We start from the raw sequence: 20,010 nt of genomic DNA, 5'->3' as shown, positions 1-20,010 counted from the left end.
CTTGGCTGTGCCTTTCTTGTTTGTGCGAAGCGAGGCATTTTGCCAACTAGATTAGTGGACTACCCAGAAAGTAGACCGCCAGAAATAGAAACCGGAATACATTCGATCATTGTTATTGCCTGTGGCAGCAGGTATAATTGTTGGTTGGAGTACAGATTGTCCTGGGTTCTAGTACAGTGTGTGCAGCATTTTTTTTTTGACTGTTGTGACATTGCAATTTAGTGGGATAAGCTGATTCATCCAGTACAACAAGGTGATTTAGGAATATCTGACTTGAAGATGTATTTTAGAGCTACTCTATTAAGGCTCATATTCATAACAAAAGTTGAAGGTTATAATTCAAAGTGGAATTGGATGATGAAGCAGGGGAGGGGTTCAAGAAATAGAGAGAGTGGAATTTTGAATGTATATCCGTGAGTAGAAAAACCACCACACGGAATATTATATTCATAAAGTTGCAGAAAGTATTATAAGAACTAATCCGACATGGGAAGGTTGTAAAGAAATTTTGCCAGTAGGGATGACTGCAAGTAGGGGTATAGAAAATAGGCAAGAGGGTCTGGAATTTATTTGGAGTAAAGTAGCAAAATTACTCTGTTATTCATAGGTTCATAGGTTCATACTAGGCTATCTGCCCTAGGGCATTTATAAGCCTAGCCAGAGTGTGTGTGGCTTTCACCACCCCTTAGGATGAGAGGGATATAAATACTAATTTGCTGTGCCTCTGTCCAGCAGTGATACAGAGATGATTCTCCCATCCACTCGTCAAGATTTCTCTTGAACAGAGTCAGTGAGGGGCTCTGCCTCACATGGACTGGGATTCTGTTCCATAGTGTAGGGAGTCTCTGGGTGATGAATCTGTCCCTCCAGCACGCCTATTTTATATCCGTGTTGAGGTTTAAGTCTCTTGCTCTCGTGGCTCTGGTGGATTTGGATGTTTTGAGGTGGAGCATGTACATTAATTCAGGGTTGGACATGGCCTTGTATGTCAGGCACAGATCACCTCTGAGCACTGAATAGAGCTGGAGTTTCTTCAGTCACATATGTTTGAGCCTTTATCCTTTTGGTGAGGAACTTTTGGGGTCTTTCCAACTGCTACAGGTGTCGGGTTCAATCATTGGTCTGATAAGTGAAGAGTACAGGGTACAATGACCTCTCCTGATCTGGATGTGAATCCCTTCATGATCAGGTGGGCAATGTAGAAGGTCTTCCTAACCACTTTGGCAATGTGAGTGTCAAAAGAGAGGTTACTGTCAACTTGGGTCCCCAGGTCCCTGATAACTTCCGTTTAATGGATTACCACCTATGTGGTAATTAGGGGTTACCTTGTTTTTCCCAAAGGGTATGACTATACATTTTTGTCATTTAGCTTAAGACCATGGCTCTGGCACCAGTTAACCATTTCTATGAGACCTTCTGGAGAATGTCTGTGTCTGATGGAGTGTAAATTATGGTGCCCAGTTTGCAGTCATCTGCAAATGTTGTCAACCACAATCCCCTATGTTTGCCTGCACTTCAGAAAAATAAATGCCAACAAGAGGGGCCCAGGACTGAGAGTGTGTGGGACACCGCACTTCACGACCTTAGGAGTCTGACATGGCACCAGCAACTCTAACCCTGTGTGTTCTGTCCTTGAGCCAGTTTGCAACCCATCTTGTGACATATGGGTTTACATCTAAGCTGGTGAGCTTTTTATGATGCCCGAGTGGGGTATTGTGTCGAACGCTTTTGCTAGGTCAAGGTAGGCTGTGTGAACTGCCTTACCCTCATCAATGGCCTTAGTGACTGTTTCCGAAAGTCGACCAAGTTCAAGAGGCAGGATCTGCCCTTGACAAAGCCAAATTGGGTAGGATCCAGTGTCTGTAGGTCCCCAATGTCTTTATTTATGAGTTCCATTATGATCCTCTCCATAGCTTTGCAGATAAGGCTCGCTTATGGGGCGTAATTTCCAGGGTCCGTGAGAAGCACCGCCTTTGTGGAGTGGGACCACAGTTGATCCTGTAGTAAGGCTAAGATTAAACAGCAGCCTTATGTGTGGGTTTAGTTCCTCATTGAGTTCGTGTAGCACACATCCGGGGACACCGTCCGGTCCAATTGATGCTGTGTTTTTTGCTTTAGAGAGAGCAGCTCTCACCTGGGCATCTGAGATGTTTGGGAGGCTAGACTCTGGTGGGATAGATATTTCTCCTTTTGGTGGGGAGGGAGGGGAGAACTTTGCACTGAACCTGTCTGCCAGTATGTTGGCAATGTCTGTTTTGGGAGCAAATAACTTGAGAGGGAAAGGTAACAGAGTAAGATGAAGCCAAGAAGAAGTTTAGGTTGCAGGTTAGGGAGCGCCTTCCCTACCAGGTAGTGATATCAGAATGTAGGCTTAGAGAAATGGGAAGTCTTAGTCTAGTAGAGTTTTTCCATTGAATCTAGAATGGAAGCTGCTGTGAAAAAGGGGGATAATTAGTAGGGAATATAAAATATTGCATGATAAATCAGAGGAGGTGTGAAAGGATTTGGAAGACTCAAAAACCAATTTGCAAGGGAACAATGAGATGACTTATGAATGGCTTCTAAGTATGTAATAAAGTCCAGAAGGTTGAGTTTTTATTTGACAGTGTTTGTGTATTCATTTTTATACCCCAAGCAGACTTCAAATAAATGTCTGAGGTGAGATGGGGAAGAAAGATGCAACTGGCAATATGTTTTTGGTAGTCTGAGCTAGCAGATTTTTTTAAAAATCCCCACAGAATAGTTTTGTTAGAAATATTGGGGGATTAAATGGCTGTAACTAAGTAATGGAAATTTAAACCAACTATATTGAATACTGTAAAAGAGGTAAAATAACTGGAGATTTGAACTTTTGAAAAGGGAATTGACACATTGGAATAACACATGTAAAATAATGTTCAGGAGGAGGAGTGAGGTTTAAGTAAAGACAGAAATCGATCAATATATATAATGTTGAACTAAATAGAGTTGTAAAAAATGTAATGCATAGTGTATGCAAATGAAAAAATATTAATATGGTTTGTTTTCTTTTCTGTTAATGTTTGTGTGCTTATGTCTTAAGCAGTTATTTAATAACTGTGTTTTAAAATGTGAAATGACTCTCTTCCATCTTCTTCTAATTTTTTCTGCACTGTTTATCTTCCTTTTTAGGGAAAAGGCAGGAAATAGCATTACTCTTCAAGGTAACATGGATCCTTGTGCATTGTATGCACCCAAGGTATGTTAAATAATTTGGATGGAACTGTTTAGTAAGTTCTGGAGGCTCAGCAGTGATGTGATGCTTGTTTAACTGTCCCAGGTTTGTAATAAAAAGTCACTGCTCAGTGTGGAGGATTCGTAGTAGCATCTTTTGCATTTAAGCCATTGACACCCTGTCTAATGAGATGCACAGAGGAGAAAAAATTGGGGAAAATTAGATGTAATTTGTCAAATGTAACCTGATTCAGATATACCAGCACTTTGAGTGAAAGGTAGATGTATGAAACCTTTATAGAGTACATTGATCGTCTGAGAGGGCTCATGTCTCTTCATTCAGTGTACTCTCTTTGCCCCTTATAATGCTCAGTGCTCGCAGAAAATGTGAACTTAAAACTGCTTCATCTCACAGTGGTATTCCCTGTGTTTTTGATTGAGGCATATCCATTGCCAAGCTGCTGTTCATTTCTACCATTTGCCCTCTTAATCTTTATTTCTTATAATCTATTAAAGTAAGGCCCATCTTCAGTGTCAGAATAAAGGAAGGCATGTTATGGTATATTTTTGTAGTTCCCAAATAACAAAATAGGACAATCACTAGTTCTGCTTATTACGTGGTACACCTTTTCATAATGTACGTTTTCCCAGTGCTGTCAAGTCGTTTATTGATGTGTACGTGAACTGCCAGTTAAAGCCTGGGCTTTAACTGTTAAATCTGATATCCCTTCTGTCTGTCCTCAACATATGGATCTTTGAATCCAATTTCAGCCACTCACAAACTTTTATCTAAAGCTCAGGTTGTCCCTCTTACACACAATTCCCCTGCTAGCGTTGAATTATTTCAGATATTTGTCAGTTGCTGTGGATGCATATCTCTTGGTTCAGGGCTTTGGAAGGCTTTTTTGGGATTCAGTTTCATAGTGTCTTTTGGTATCTTTCTCTTCCTGTTTCTCCCTTCATCTCCTATCCAAAAAAAAAAAAAAAACTTTCTGAATATTCTGTAGAGTTAGTGGTGGTTCCCCTTTTCTCCTGACTTCAGGTAGTTGTCAGGATTTGATACCTATGTAGTTTTTAGACTGTATACTTTTATTATGGTAGTTTTATTGTTTAATCTATTGTTTTTCTGTCACTGCTGGTGGTTTAGGCTTTTTCCCTGTAGCTACAAGATGACAGGTAACCCCCCCCGGCTTAAAAAAATGTGTTTCTTGTGGGTATAAAATCCCCAACCAGGATGCCCATGGTAAATGTGCTTATTGTCTAGGGTCTTTGAACCTGGATGAAGACTGCTGTAAGTGTGCTGCCTTCAGGCCAGAGCTTTGACTGACAGACATAATAAACTTGTGCTTAAGGGTCTTCTCCTTGCCACAGTGGGAGAAGACCCCCCTTTTCAGACTTCATTGAAGAAGACCTCAGGTAAGAACAGAGAGAGAGAAAAAGACAAGGTATGGGAGAAGAAGAAACACAAAGAAAAGGACTCCACTGGTAAGCGTTATCCAGATTGACCGGGTCCATCTAGTCCTGCTTAGAAGGTTTCCAAGTCATTAGATCCATCCTCTGCTGGAAAATGTGTCAGACTTAGATTTCCTACTCCTCCATTCCCAGGTTCTCTCAGGAACCAGTTAGCCCCAGGCTCAGTTCACCTTTTATTTTTGCAGAAAAGGTCCTTCCAGAGGATGTCTAGGCCCTCTTCCATGGCTTCATCTTTGAAATCGGTGTGGTCCTGCAGGAAGAGTCTTTCCAAGGCTGATTTCAGCAGAATGATGAGGACGTTCCTGGGGACTAAGATGTAGGTGATAGTTCTACTGGATGTTCATGTTTCACTGTTGCAGTCCTCACATTTGGGTTATCCCTGCCAGGTAGCCCTTGGCCGGCCCGAATACCATAGACTTAGTATTTCTGCATCGGTTGCTGTCGCTTGAGGACCGACATTGGGTCGTCAGTGGTATAAAGGAAGGCATCCGCAGCCATTACATTAGTCTTTCTTGCCATGTAGCCCGAAGCAGAAGCAAGTTCGCAAGAGTGCCGGTTGGCCGCTACCTGAGTTTAGTTTCCAGATTGAAGTTGAAGTCTTCGAAAGCTAAGTTACCCCATTGGGGGTCCTTTTTTCTTGCACTAACCAATGTCAGAAAAAGTTAATAATGGTCTCCTCTGTGGAAAGCAAATACCACACTGGGACTTCCACTCTTACTGCGTCATTTGTCTAGACCCAGACCACGACGTCCCTCGTTGTCGCATCTGTGCTTTAACACCCGAATTATCTGTCATCTGGCCCTTATTGTAGCTAGATATTTCCATTTACAGTCCTTGAAGTCCGATATGGCTTCGGTAAGCCATACGACAGCAGATCTTCAGAAAAAATGTAAACAGACACAGACCACACAGGACCAAACCTTCCGACGATTCCGTTAAGCTGGTAGTCAGTTCTCCGGAACTCAGTGAGGTGCTTTCGCAGCCCTTGATGCCCACTTCAGTTAATTTGCAGGCCACTACAGAGACCCTTTGGAGTCCGTTATGCCGCAAAACTCTTCTTTGTCTAAGGATCCTATGGTCGTCTCTAGCTTGGATGGGTCCGAAGCCGCTGTGCAGGCACAGGCTTCCAAGGAAGTCCTTCGCAACACCGAATCCCAACATAAACCGACATCATCTTTCACGACTACCATTCTTTCGAAAACAACCGAGTTCCCCAGTCATTCTTGCCGGGTTGTGCCGAAGCGAAACAGTTCGCCGGTCGGGTCGGTCCAAGGTCTGGCAGCAGCTGCTGATGTTACAGAAAAGCTCGTCAGGTCTCTGGCTTCTTAAAGCATCAGCCGTGCGCCATCTTCCCCGGTCTGTTTAACCTGTGCCGTGCAAAAGCAGAATAAGGATTTCCACTCTCCCTGTCAGCTCCTCTGATTCAGCTACCGCGAAGAGAGTAAAGCCAGTACCCGTTGGGGACTCTTTGCGAACTTACAGGCGTCGGTTAATAACAGTAGCAGGTATTTTAACCTGTGGGAAACAAATTCCTCAGGCGGATTTCTCTTATACAATCTTAGTCAAAACTCCCCAGACCGCGACAGCTCGGGCTTCAGCGCCTGCTGCGAACAGGCCCCGGCCAGTCGGTCAGGCGGTCTCGGTCGGGAGTTCTGTTTTGAGTGAGTTTGCCAGTCGGAGACTCCGAGGAAACATTTGACTCCGGCTAGAAGGACAAGGAAGAGCAAGGACGGGACCGACACCGCATTACCAAGCTCGGTACGACTGAAACCTGGGGTCAGGCCTACGAGGGTGTCCTCGGTCACCGGCTGAAACGAAGTTTTTGGCTCTTCCTACTACGACTGCCTCCAACCTACCTACCTGGCCCTAGGAGCTAAAACTTTCTAAAGGGTTTGCCTTCCACCTACTCTGCCCGACCTTCAGGATCCTTCCAGATCCTAGCCTGTAGATAATTCTACTCCTGCGTGAGAGGCCCAGACCCATTCTTCCATGGGGATTAAGGCTTGCTCTGGGGCTAAGGCTGCTTCTCTCATCAAGTTTCTTCTCCCTCCCCTAGATTCTCCCATGAGTCTCTTCTGATAGCTCTCAGATTCTGCTCCACCAGGGATCACAGTGGAGGCTCTAGAGGCTCCCAACCTCATTGGGACCCGGGCTCTCAACCTCAGTTCCATAGAGGAAAGATTAGTCTCCGAACTGATCCCATCTGTCTCTCAGATTTTTCCCGGCAGGGTTCAGGAATTCTCTGACCACCGGGAGATTTATTGACCCCTCACGATTTCCCTCCTCCTGTTTTGAATGTAATTGATGATGTCTATTCAGATGCTTGTACTGTCCTGATTCTCTCCCTCCCTCCGGCTCCTGCCCTGATAGTACTACAAGGGTAGGGGACAGTTCATTCACACAACTGGCCAAGGCACCTGCTGCTCCTCCAACTACTATTTCCCAGGGCCCTAAGCAGCTGCCTGCCACTGCTAAAATCCTCTACCCTCAGAAAGGTAGTCAGGTCATTAGAGCATTGGGGATGGGGGCGTACAGTTTGCACTTCTTCAACTCTTTCCATGAGGGGCATTAAACTATCAAGATACAGTACAGTAGTATCAAAGGTATTTACTAGATGACTTGCATAAGAAACTGTCTTCTTCCTTGAAATCATAAATCAAATCCCTTCAGGATCTGGTGCAGGTTAGTAATGGTTTCTTGCAGTGGTTTCTTGCAGTGTGGGTATGAAATGTTGGAAAGCTTCATGTAGATCTGCTATGACAGGTGCAGTGGTCATGCCGCATGCCTGGCTGAAGGAACAATCAATGCCTGCTAAAGTTAAACAAAAATATTTTGAATGCTCTAATATGGAAAAACAAAAATTATTTGGTTCCCAAGAAATTTGATTTAAAGGAAGAAATTAAAAGAACCAAAAAAAGAGTGCGACAGTTAAAGACTTTCTGCAAGTCCAACCACCGAATTCAATTGGCCTACTGCTACTAGAATTGGTCGGGTTCGGACTGGACATATCTCAGAGGCAGAAAGGGGCGTGGGTGGGGCGGGGGGCAAGGCTCCCTACGTGGCCGTCAGTGGCCAGAGGCAACCAGCCAACTGGCAACTGTTACACCAGGATACAACTGCTAGCTTATTTTGGAGGCAATGACTTTATGACTCCTCTTGACTTGGCAGAATTATTAGAAGCACAAAATTTTCTTTAGAAATCTTTATTCTCTCCAATTGGCACAGCAACACATACAGAACATGGACACAACAAAGCATGAAATAAGTATACGGTTCCATTTCCACTCAATGCCAAGAAAAGGCAGAAAGAACCTGCCACCAAGAGGGAGGGGCAGAAATTTTGAAGCATGAAATTATACCTTCAGAACAAAAAAAAAAAGAAAGGTCAAGATTTCAGACAGGGCCAGGAAAAGACTCAAGATTATTCCTTGTTCTCAAAAAAAAAATCAATTATTCTCTATTCTATTGTGCCACATCCTGAACATGTACCTGTCTACAGTGGGGCCCCTTCTTCAGCAACTCTACAGCATGTCCTTCCCATACTGGGGCAGGGGTCTTGGCTGGTGACTCTAGACCTCAAGGAGGCATACCTGCATGTCCCTATTAGACAAAGCTGCAGAGAGACACCTCAGAGCCTCAGCAGGGTCCAGGCATTGTAATTCTCAGCATTGCCAGCTGGCTTTTCTACTGCACCCAGGCATGGCCACTGCACACTGGCATCTTCAATTTTCTCACAATCTACTCTTCAAGGATGGACGACTGCCTCTTATCTGGAGCGGATTACAAGCGGATCTTGCTGCTGACAGACCTAAGGATCCACTGGTTACAGGCCACCTGTTATAGGCCTTGGGATATACAGTCAACAGATGATTCCATCCACTGGAAATCTTTTTCTGCGCCACTCCAACAACATTTCTGCGGATCTAGACACAAACACCCAGAAAAAAAGAACATGGCTAGAAAAGCAAGAGAAACTACCAAGACAAACTTGCATTCTTCTGATTCCACAAGCAAGGCTTCATATGAGGAAATAACAATGGTACCTAAAAATATGGACTCAAGCACACAGTCAGCTTAGAAAACTCTGATCCCTCATTTTCCTTGCCTTCAAAAATTCCTATTTGGTGTTCAAGCCTGCGCCTGCGGTCGAGTGGTGCTGCCCAGCAGCAAGCCAAGAGCCAATCAAACCATCACCACGCACGCCTTTCAGACCAAGGTTGGGGAGCGCATATGGAGGGACAGATGTGTACAGGGCTATGGTCACTAAGAGAGCACATACATGCACATAACCAAAAATTGCTGGCAGTGGCTGGCACGCATGGAGGGGCCTTCAAACTCCTCCTCCAGCTTTCCTCAGTGCTCACGGGACACAGCTCACCACACAGTTAGCATAAACAGCAAGGAGGCACCACCCTCACCCCTCTTGCACCCTGACCCAGACTGAAGTGAAACTGGCATTGACCACATACAACAGTCACAGTACCAATTCTACAGGGAAAAGACAGGTGCCAGGGAGACAAACCAACACTGGACAGCTTGATAAACAGAGATGGATGCCACCACCGGACATGGATGCTACACCCAGACATCTTCACTGGCAGGCCCAACAATCATGGGAAGGCGGATCTCATCATCTTAAGAATCACTGCTCAAGGACATTCCACCCACAAGCATGGAAGGTGAACACCTCTTCTTCTGGAACTTTCTCTCTTCTCTCTTTTTCCTCCCTCTCTCTAGTTGATTATGCTCCTCTACTGAACCACCAATGCACTGGCAGCCCAGAGTAATCCTGATAGCCCCAAACTGGCCAAGACAACACTGTGCCCCAAACTGGCCAAGAGTTTGTCTCTACAAAACCATGGCCTTCAGATCTCAGACTCTACTGGGCTTCCCCCAATTTTCCCACTCTACACACACTCCAACAATTTCAGGATAGACTGCTCCAACCTGAAAACCACCTGCAGCTTCAGGATAACCTATCCCAGAGGATGACCTCCTATAGATATAAGGATAGCTTCATGAAGGATTATTATTATTCCAAAAGGAAGAAAGGCCACACACCATATACGGCAAAATGGACCTGGAACATACCAAGAACATAAGATAGCATATATACTGGAATATTTGGCGGAGAATATTATATATGGCAGTCTTGTCACAGTGGCCAAGATACATGCCTCAGCGACTCAGCCATCAAAGATATCTCCCTCGCTGTCTTCTCAAGCCTACTACAAAAATCCTTGGGAATCAAAATCTCTCACCCTCTAAGAAGAATCAACCACTACTATCTTCCAACATTAATCTTCCAAAGGAAACCACCTAAACCTACTTCCCTTTGAACCAGCAGCATCGGCAGATGTACAGTTTTGTCTTGGAAAACTGCCTTCCTTCTGGCCATAACCTCAGCAAGAAAGAGTATCTAGAGTTTACAAAGCCTTTATGGCAGCATAGCCATATTTTATCTTTCATCAGTTTGAGGACAGCCTCCAAAATAAGGGGGAGAACTTCCTGCACCCTGACACACACACACAACAACTACGCTACTACTTGGACAGAACTAAAAGTTACAGAAAAAACTGACCAGTTTTTGTTATATGCTGCTGCTGCTGGGGTACAAAAAAAACATTTCCAAACAGACAATTTTTGAAATTGCATTCGATTTTATTAGTTTTTTTACTCCTTTCATGGAAAGACACAGCCAGCTAATAACCCTAGATCCACACGCGAGAGCCACAGCCACCACCACAGCCTTCCTAGAGGGTTAGAAACAGAACATTTTAGAAGCTGCTACATGGAGCTACGTGCATTACTCATTATCCAGAGCAGATTTACCTTTATACTCCAGATCCAGTGCAGGTTTTTAACTACACCATCCTTCAGTCGATGGTATCATGCATCTGCAAAACTACAACTCCTCCCTCCCCTCTGTGGTATATTCCTCCCTCTTCTTTTAGCAGCTAGCTGGGGAAATCTATATGGTATTATTGTGTATATATTATATATATATTATTATATATTTTGAATCTTTTTTTATTGCATTTATTCAAATTTAGCCTTCTCAGGGGCACCTGGCATCTGGGGCAAGAAAAACTGAGGAAGATGGCGCCGGAGTGCTTTATTGCTACCCAGGCACCTGACGTCAGGAAAAAAGTCACGACATCAGCGAGGCCAGACCCAGACTTTGGAACTGGGGCCCCCGACAAGGCTGCCTGAGGCAGGGTAGGAACAACCCATGATGATGTATGCATACCCATACCCTGCTCCGGACATCTTTATTACTTTCCTTAGGCCCAGAGGTCGATCCACACCCAAGAAACCAACAACCCATTCTCGGGCGCCTGCTCCCTTGCCTTAGTCTCAAATGCTTAAAATGGCAGAAGACCTTATCATGCTGATTAGGGTGCCAGTCCACTCCCTCGTAAAGGAAATGAGATCCGTCTCCAGATGTTTTGTCTGAACAAGAGTCAGATGAATCCAATGCATCTGATTATGAAGACATGCAGCCACTCTTCACTTATGAGGATTCTGATGCAGAGGAATCCATTCCTTCAGCCTCTCCCCTAGAGGATTTTTCCTTTGGGGAAACCCTGCATACCTTATGGGAGCATCTCCAATGGGAGAATTAAGACCATCCACAGTCTAAGAAGAGACTCAGAGTTCCTGGACCTTCCACAACACAGGCCTTTAGCCATTCTCCCAGTCCTAGATGTGGTGGATGATGTCTTCCTTGAATCCGGCTTGACTCCAGACGCCCACTGTCCTGCTCCCACAAAACCAGACCAGTACTACAGAGTCCCTGACTCGCACAAATATCTTTTTAAAAAATTCTACAGCCGACAGTGAGGTCATTACTCAAGGGCCTAAAGGGATTAAAGCAACCTCAGCTAAGAATCCCACCCCCTCAGACAGGGATTCCCGAGCACTGGACAGATGGGGTAAAAAGGTTTACACCTCAGCTACTCTTGCTGTCAGGGCACTAAATTGTCAGTTCCATATGCTTAAGTATCAGCAACATACCTTGGAACTCCTTAAACAAAAAAATTCCTCCTTTCCTGCATGGGCAGAATCTAAAGATTTACAGGACTTAATGCATTCTGCTGGTCAAGTAACTAAACACACTTTGCACTGTGGTTTTGACGCCCTAGAAGCTTCTTGCAGGGCAGCAGTCACCAGATCAGTCATTAGAAGACATGCATGGCTTAAGAAACAACCCCTGCTAGACAATGTCAAATCAAAATTGTTGGATGCACCCTTGGACAAAGATAACTTGTTTGGCTCTAAAGCAGAAGAGGTCTTAAAAAAGATGGAAGAAAAAGCAAAATCTATGCAGGCTGTTAAAGATTTATTACAGGTCCAGCCCCCTAGGTTCAGCAGACATTTTCCCTCCAAGCACTGGTCCTTTCCTGCTCCAAGTAGACAGGGCCAGCCTATGCCCTGTGAAAACAACCCCCCCCCCCAGACAGCAGCCCCAGGGGGTTGCAGAGATCTAAGCAGTGGACTACCTCCACTTCAAAATCAGGGAGTTCTAAGCCACCCCCTTATGGTAAGAACTCACATTGACTCCCCTTCCCAACCTCGCCTCTGCCCACCTTCACATACCCCTAGGAGGAAAAAACTCCTTTCACTCAAGGATCAATGGGTTCTGAACATTTTGTCTCAGGGGTACAAATTCTCCTTCCACACCCTTCCAAACCCAAAAGGGTTTGCAGATCTACCATCAAATCGGTGGGCAGAGGCTCAAATGCAAATCCATTCCCTTCTCTCCTTGGGGGCAGCTGAGCATGTTCCTGCAGAGCAGATAGGTCAAGGCTTCTACTCCAGACTTTTTCTGGTGCCCAGAAAAGAGGGCACCTGGCACCCCATCCTCGATCTATTAATTCTAAACGCCTTTCTGGGGATCTCAAAATTCAAAATGCTCACCCTCCAGCAGCTGCTACCCATGTTCTCCAAGGATCCTGGCTAGCTACCCTGGACCTAAAAGAGGCCTACCTCCACATTCCTATCAGGGAGTCCTGCAGAAAATATCTCCGCTTCAGGGCAGGATCTCACCACTTTCAGGTGTTCATGTTTCACTGTTGCAGTCATCACATTTGGGTTATCCTGCCAGGGGAAGCCCTCAGTTGGCCTGAATATCAGAGTGGTTATATTTCTGCGTCGGTTGCTGTCGCTCCAGGACTGACGTCAGGTCATTAGTGGTATAAAATCAGGCAGCTGACGCCATTACATCAGTCTTTCTTGTTGAGGAGCCCGAAGTAGAAGCAATTCGCATGAGTGCCAGTCGGCCGCTACCAGAGTTTAGTTTTTGTTTCTGATTTGAAGTTGAAGTCTTCTAAAGCTAAGTACCCCATTGGGGATCCTTTTTTCTTGCTCTAACTGATGTCAGAAAAAGTTAATTGTCTCGCCTGTGGAAAGAAAAATCCACACTGAGTCTTCATTCTTACTGTATCACCTGTTTAGGCTCAGACCACGATGTCCCCTGCTGTCACTTTTGTGCTTTGTTCAACGCCAGAACTATATGTCGTCAGGCCCTTATTGTAGCTAGTTATTTCTGCTCTCAGTCGTCGAATTCCGATATGGCTTCGGTAAGCCATCCAACTTCCAGTCTTCCAAAAAAAAGTAAGGATAAAGACAGAGACAGACCACACAGGTCCAAAACTACCGACGCTGCTTCCATTAAGCTAGTCGTCAGTTCTCTGGTCCTCAGTGAGGCGCTTTCGCAGCCCCTGATGCCCACTTCTATGTTTTCGCAGGCCGCTACTGAGACCCTTTAAGAGTCCGGTATGTCGCGTGACTCTTCTTCGATTTAAGGATCCTCCGGATGTTTCTACCTTGTATGGGTCCAGAGCCACTGAGCAGGCACCGGCTTCTGAGGAAGTACTTCGCACTACCAATACTCGACACAGACTGATGACTTCTTTTGCATCATCAGTTCTTTCTAAAACTACCACGTTTCTAAGGCCCAGGCTACAAACCACACCCAAAAAACCGAAGATCCAAGCTCAGGCACCTGCTTCCTTGCCTCAGTCTCAAATGCTTAAAATGGCAGAAGCCCTTATTGTGCTTATTAGGGGAAGCCAGGCTACCCCCTCCAAAAGAAAGAGACTTGTCCCCAGTAGTTTTATCTGAACAGGAGTCCGAAGACTCTGATGCATCTCAATATGAAGATATGCAACCCTTCTCTGCTTATGAGGATTCTGATGCAGAGGAATCCATTCCTTCTGCCTCTCCACCCAAGGATTTTTCATTTGGGGAAACTCTACATACTTTAAGGGAGCATTTCCAATGGGAATGTCAGGACTACCCTCAATCAAAAAAGAAACTCGGGGAATTCTTACATCTACCACAGCACAGACCTTTGATCTTCCTCCTGTCCTGGATGTTGTGGATGATGCTTTTATGGAATCCAGTTTGAGTCCTGACACCCTTCCTCCTGCTCCCAGGAAACCTGATAGGTATTGGAGTCCCTGGCTCTCTCAAATTTATTTTCAAAAATACTACTGCTGACCCCAAGGTCCCTTCTCAAGGATCTAAAGGAATCCAAGCAACTTCAGCTAAGAATCCCACCCCCTCAGATAGGGATTCCTGAGCATTAGACGGATGGGGTAAAAAAGTGTACAGCTGTGCTACTCTTGCTATTAGAGCATTAAATTGTCAGTTCCACATGCTGAAATATCAGCAACATACCATGGAACTCCTCAAACAAAAAAAATCATCTTTTCCTGCTTGTGCAGAAAACAAAGAATTACAAGAGTTAATGCATTCTGCAAGTCAAGTAACTAAGCACACCTTACAATGTGGTTTTGTCGCCCTAGAAGCATCTTGCAGGGCAGCAGTCACTGGTTCTGTCCTTAGAAGGCATGCTTGGCTTAAGGAACAGACCTTGCCAGACCATGTCAAATCCAAATTATTGGACGCACCCCTTGAACAAAGAACTTATTTGGCACCAAAGCAGAAGAGGTCTTAAAGATGGAAGAAAAAGCTAAATCTGTGCAGACAGACTTCTTACAGGTCCAGCCACTGAGGTTCACTAGGCATTGCCCCTCCAAGCACTGGTCCTTTCCTGCCCCCTCCAGGCCAGCTCAGCTCAGACCCTGGGGAAGCAGACTCCCCAGACAACAGCCCCAGGGAATGCAGAGATCTAAGCAATGCAGTTCTTCCTCTTCAAAAACAGGGAGTGCAAAACCCACCCACTTATGGTAAGTACTCACCACCATTACCAACGACCGATGGGTCCTCAACATAGTGCCCCAGGGATACAAATTTTATTTCCCTACTCCACCAACCCCAAAAGGGTTCCCAGATCTTCCTGCAAACCAGTGGGCAGAGGCCAAAAAGCAAGTCCTTTCCCTGCTCTCCATGAGGGCAATACAGCATGTTCCTGCAGAACAGGTAGACCAAGGTTTCAACTCCACACTCTTCCTGGTACCCAGAAAAGAGGGCACATGGCACGCCATCCTCAATCTGTCCATTCTAAACACCTTTCTGGCGATATCAAAATTCAAAATGCTCACCCTCTAGCAGCTTTACCAATGCTTTCCAACGATGCTTGGTTAGCCACCCTAGACCTAAAAGAGGCCTACCTACACATCCCAATCAGGGAATCATGCAGGAAATACCTACATTTCAGGGCAGGATCTATGCACTTTCAGTTCTCTGAGCTTCCGTTTGGCTTATCCACTGCTCCCAGAGTTTTCATAAAATGGCTCCTGCCATTGCTTTTTGCAGACAAAGAAATATTGAAATTTACCCATACTTAGATGACTGCCTGATTCAGGCAGACAGTCAGGAAAAGCTGCTACAGCACCTGACTTTTGTAAAGGATCTACAGACCTCCTTGGGATATACCATCGACGAAAAGAAATCAGAACTAGTCCCCACACAAAAAATTGTATTCCTGGGAGCAAGCCTGGACACAGCATCCGAGATGGCATTCCTTACTCCAGAAAAACAAGCTTACCTGACAGGCTACTTCTCTTAACTAGCCACCAGAACCCAGTTATCTGCAAGGAAAATCCTGCAAGCTCTAGAGTTCATGGCCTCCTGCATTCTACTTTTTCCATATGCCAGACTGCATGAGAGGAAACTACAATGGTACCTAAAAAGCCTTTGGTGTCAGCACTCTCAAGACCTGGAAACTCTCATACCAATGATACCTTGTCTAAGGAAAGATTTTCGTTGGTGGGCAGCAGCATGCAGCCACAACAAGGGACTTCCCTTCTCACAACCCTGCACCGCCCAGACCCCCACCACAGACGCATTAGACTATGCCTGGGGTGCACATCTGGAAAGCAGGTGCATTCAGAGCCATTGGAGCCCAAATCAAATACATCTGCACATCAACCAAAAAGAGATGCAAGCTGTTTAGCATGCCCTGACAGTTTTCAGACCCCTATTCTCTCCGGGGCCTCTACTGATCAAAACAGACAATACCACAATGATGTGTTATATCAACAAGCAGGGAGGGACTCGCTCTTATCCTCTCTGCAGGCTCGCCATGACCCTTTGGCACACGGCCTCAGCCATGCAACTACACCTGCTAGCACAATTCCTGCAAGGCTCCCTAAACTCTTTGGCAGACATCTTGAGCAGAAACCTGCTAGACCCACACGAGTGGCAGCTAGACCACAGAGCCTTCACCCTTGTAACCCAGAAATGGGGCACCCAAAGGTGGACCTCTTTGGCTCCCACTCCAGTTATCAGATCAGCAAATTCTGCACCAGGGAACCTCACAGCAAGGCCTGGAAAGTGGATGCTCTATCCTTCCAGTGGGTGAACCTCCATGTCTATGCATTTTCCCCCTCTACCACTCATTTCAAGGGTACTGCTCAAAATAAGGGAGGAAAAACCGAGGGCAATCCTATTGCCCCAGACTGGCCACACCAGCACTGGTACCCACTGCTGCGCACCCTAACACCCCTGCCACCATGGCACCTACCTCAGATCCCAACACTCCTGACCCAGAGGAATGGAGAATTCATGCATCCCCAGTTGCAGACCGTCAAACTGGCAGCTTGGCTTATTCCTTGACCTCTCCTCAAGCTGCCAGCCTAAGCAAACAAGTCCTAGATGTTGTACGTGAGGCCAGACACCCCAGCACTAAAAAATCCAATGCTGACAAGTGGAAACGGTTTTGCACCTGGATCCAGGCTAAGGGAGCCAGAACGGCACAGCCCTCCATACCCCCTCATCCTGGATTACCTAGCAGACCTACTACACAAGGGTCTATCCTTCTCTTCTATTAAAATTCATGCCTCTGCCATCTCTGCTCATTACAGCACAGAGCCACCTCTCTTCTCATACCCTCTCATCAAACAGTTCTTAAGAGGGGCTAACAACTTAAGCCCAACCAGAAGAGCTCCTACCCCAGCTTGGGTCCTTAACTTTGTGTTAGAAAAGCTCACCCCCCCCCCCTTTGAACCTGCAGCTTTAGCAGAGTTAAAATTCCTCTCTTGGAAAACAGCCTTGGTTCTGGCCATCACTTCAAATAGAAGAGTATCAAAGCTACAAGCACTCATGGCTGTAGAGCCCTTCATCATTTTCCATGCTGACAGGGTCTCCCTCAGGACTTAACCCATCCTTCATGCCTAAAGTGGTGTCCAGTGCGGCTCTCAACCAATCCATTCATTTGCCCACCTTTTTCTGAGATTGGTACAGCTCTACCTGCTTTTAATAAAGTTTAGTGAACCAATATCTTACCTTGCCATTGATGCCAACAGGATGATCTTTTTAGAAAACATTTAACACAGTGTTCAGTTCATTTAATGCTCCATATCAAATAGTGTTCATAGTTCATTTAATGATCCATAGCAACCTTTGAGCCATATCCAAAAAACGGCCCAGAACATTCATTTTCTGGCACCATTGACAATAAATGTATCGAAGTTGCATGCTTTACAAATCAGGGTTGCCACAAGCTGCATATTCAATAAAAATGCAGAGACCACAGATGGATTAAATGGCCACAGCCACGTATTTATTGCCATTTACTCAAATAGAAGCCAATTATTATGAGATGTGCACAAGGCAGGAATGTCAGGGAGGCCATTTTATTTCTTTCATAGCATTCCCGTAAACCTACAGGACAACAGACAGCACATCGATATCCGGCCCTTCTGATTCAACATACCCACATCATAACAGCTTTTTCATTTCACAATTCATCACAATTCCAATGGGCCGTCTTACAATCTGCCAAGGAGCCATTGCCGGGCTGGTAAGTCCCCTGGCAACAATCCCTTGGGGCTGTCTGGCCTGTGGAAGGTCCAGCTGAAGAGTCCTGTGACCCCCCCCCCCACTTAGCTTGGCCTCCCTTACCTTTCCTGTCTTCTGCCACAGAAGGGAGGAATATTCCTCCCTTCCGCCAGCACATCTCAACCTATCCTAAGTGAATGGCCTTCAAAGTTAAACCAGCTTGCAATTCCTTATAAAAAAAATCCCCAAACCTTCTTCAGGTAGATGAACCCCATCCTCATCATACCTGTCTGGCCACCAGACCTGAATGCCAGGGTGAGGAATGTACAACCCGTTAATGTCCCTTAACACCTTATCCATAGAATTAGTAATTCTCCTTCTCATTCTCTCCACAGCTTTAATGGACCTAACCCCCCCCCCTCCATTTCCTTCTCTGTACCACTTCTGACCAGCAGATAATAGCTTGTGGCCAGCATTCATGCATGCAATATACCTCTTGTACCATCAAACCAATTAGATCTTTTATTGGATGTTGACAAATATCATTACCCCCTAGGTGCAATAAAATGGCAGTAGGAGATTTATTGCTTCTTGCAGATTGCTGTAGTACTGCCCTAAGATGGTACCACCGCATTCCTGATGCACCAAACCAAATTGCTTTGCAAGAAGCTTGTTTTCCTCCTTGGAAGGAGAAGCCCCGCCTGCCCTGGACAAAGCGATGGAGTCTCCAAATTAAAGAATGACCCACTATCCAGATGTATTTCTGATCCAAAGATGTGGAAGCTGAAATATAAAGGACAAGAGTTATAGCCATTTACACCTTACATAGCCTTTATAAGCACTGGACTTCCACCTGCCCATCTTCATAATGTTAGTCTGTAAAGCTCCCATTGCATGTGCAAGTGAGACTGCACCTTTTCGAAAGGACTATAATGTATATTTATCTCAGTCTAGGCCACTCAACTTGATTGCTTCCTTTAAAACTGCTCTCACCTGATTACTGTGTCAGAGGTTCACTTTGCTAATGACAAAAGAATGGACCATCTGACCTACCCCTATAGTTGCGGTACCCTAGTAGCACTTTAGTCAAGCCCCATACCAAACTCTTTGGGGTAACCACTCTTACCCACTGACCTTTGCCATCTTGATCCGTTTTGGATTTAGCCACATAAACCTAAGTGTCCTCCCCCAGCAAATGTACATGTGCCACTGGTAATTCTGGGGTACTCAAAATTATCATTTACCTCTTTCTACAGGACTGAGCTTTTTTGTTTGTATTGCTGAATTCTTTCCATCCAACTGATGTGGATATCTAAAGGTAAGACTGCATTTGCACATCTATCAATTTACAAAAATATGTGAGCTAACAAAGTGACTATAAGGAAGTTTTGCAACTCAAGGGCCTTTACAGTGCCCCAAAATTACAAAGGTTTTACTAAGGCTTTAAAGCATTCCTCCCAAGAAGTGTAAGTGGAATGCCATAAAACTTCCCCCTCTTTCCTTTAAGTGCATAGTGTTATCTGATGTGTTCAAAACCTAATTACACTGCAGGAAGTGGGTGATGAGAAAAACCTTCTGCTTGCAGCAAATACAAGCTAGTTTTTCTTCTCTTGCAAACTTTACAGCCATGAAAATCGTAGCTTGACTTAGCAGCTAAAATGAAACATTTGCCCATTTACAAATAATCCTCCTTTCTCAAACAGGAAAATGCTTTAAATATGTTTTCTGTTGCACCAAGCCACTTTGCAGTGATAACTAAAAACCCAACTAAATATTACCAACAATTTAAAGCTTTGACCTCCTATGAAATATTTCAGCCTTTCCTGACAAAAAAATGTGCACTAGCCCATTATCTCCACCCACCTTTCTGCCCTTCTTTTTCTACATCCTTAAAGAAAGTAACACCACTAAAATTGAAATGGTTACAATATTCTGCTACTTAGCCACAGAATCCCAGCCAACCAACTGCTCTTTACACCACCAAGATTTAGTAATGTGTTAGCAGGTAAAATAAACAGCTAATAAATCTACAGGGTTATCAAACGTAAGCATTGGCTTTGCTGTCGTGAACAAAAAAGTTTCCACTTTTTTCCAAACCGTTCTATCCACAGTTACCCAATGTACTAATTTACAACCTGCAAATGGCTGTAAATT

General features: G+C 45.0%; 1 protein-coding gene across 1 annotated transcript in view; it reads left to right on the top strand.

The window, feature by feature from the left end:
- The window catches only part of UROD (uroporphyrinogen decarboxylase), a 517,137-nt gene that overhangs the window by 436,175 nt on the left and 60,952 nt on the right, over positions 1-20,010 (top strand). Inside the window, exon 9 of the mRNA XM_044086832.1 lies at positions 3,151-3,217. Within this exon, the coding sequence (XP_043942767.1) occupies positions 3,151-3,217 (67 nt within the window). The remainder of the gene's footprint in view (positions 1-3,150; positions 3,218-20,010) is intronic.

The sequence above is a fragment of the Protopterus annectens genome, chromosome 10.part0, assembly GCF_019279795.1.
Source record: "Protopterus annectens isolate FY-2018-M chromosome 10.part0, PAN1.0, whole genome shotgun sequence".
Lineage (NCBI taxonomy): Eukaryota > Metazoa > Chordata > Ceratodontiformes > Protopteridae > Protopterus > Protopterus annectens.
The sequence above is the reverse complement of the archived record's forward strand: the minus strand, read 5'-3'. Positions and strand labels throughout refer to the sequence as shown.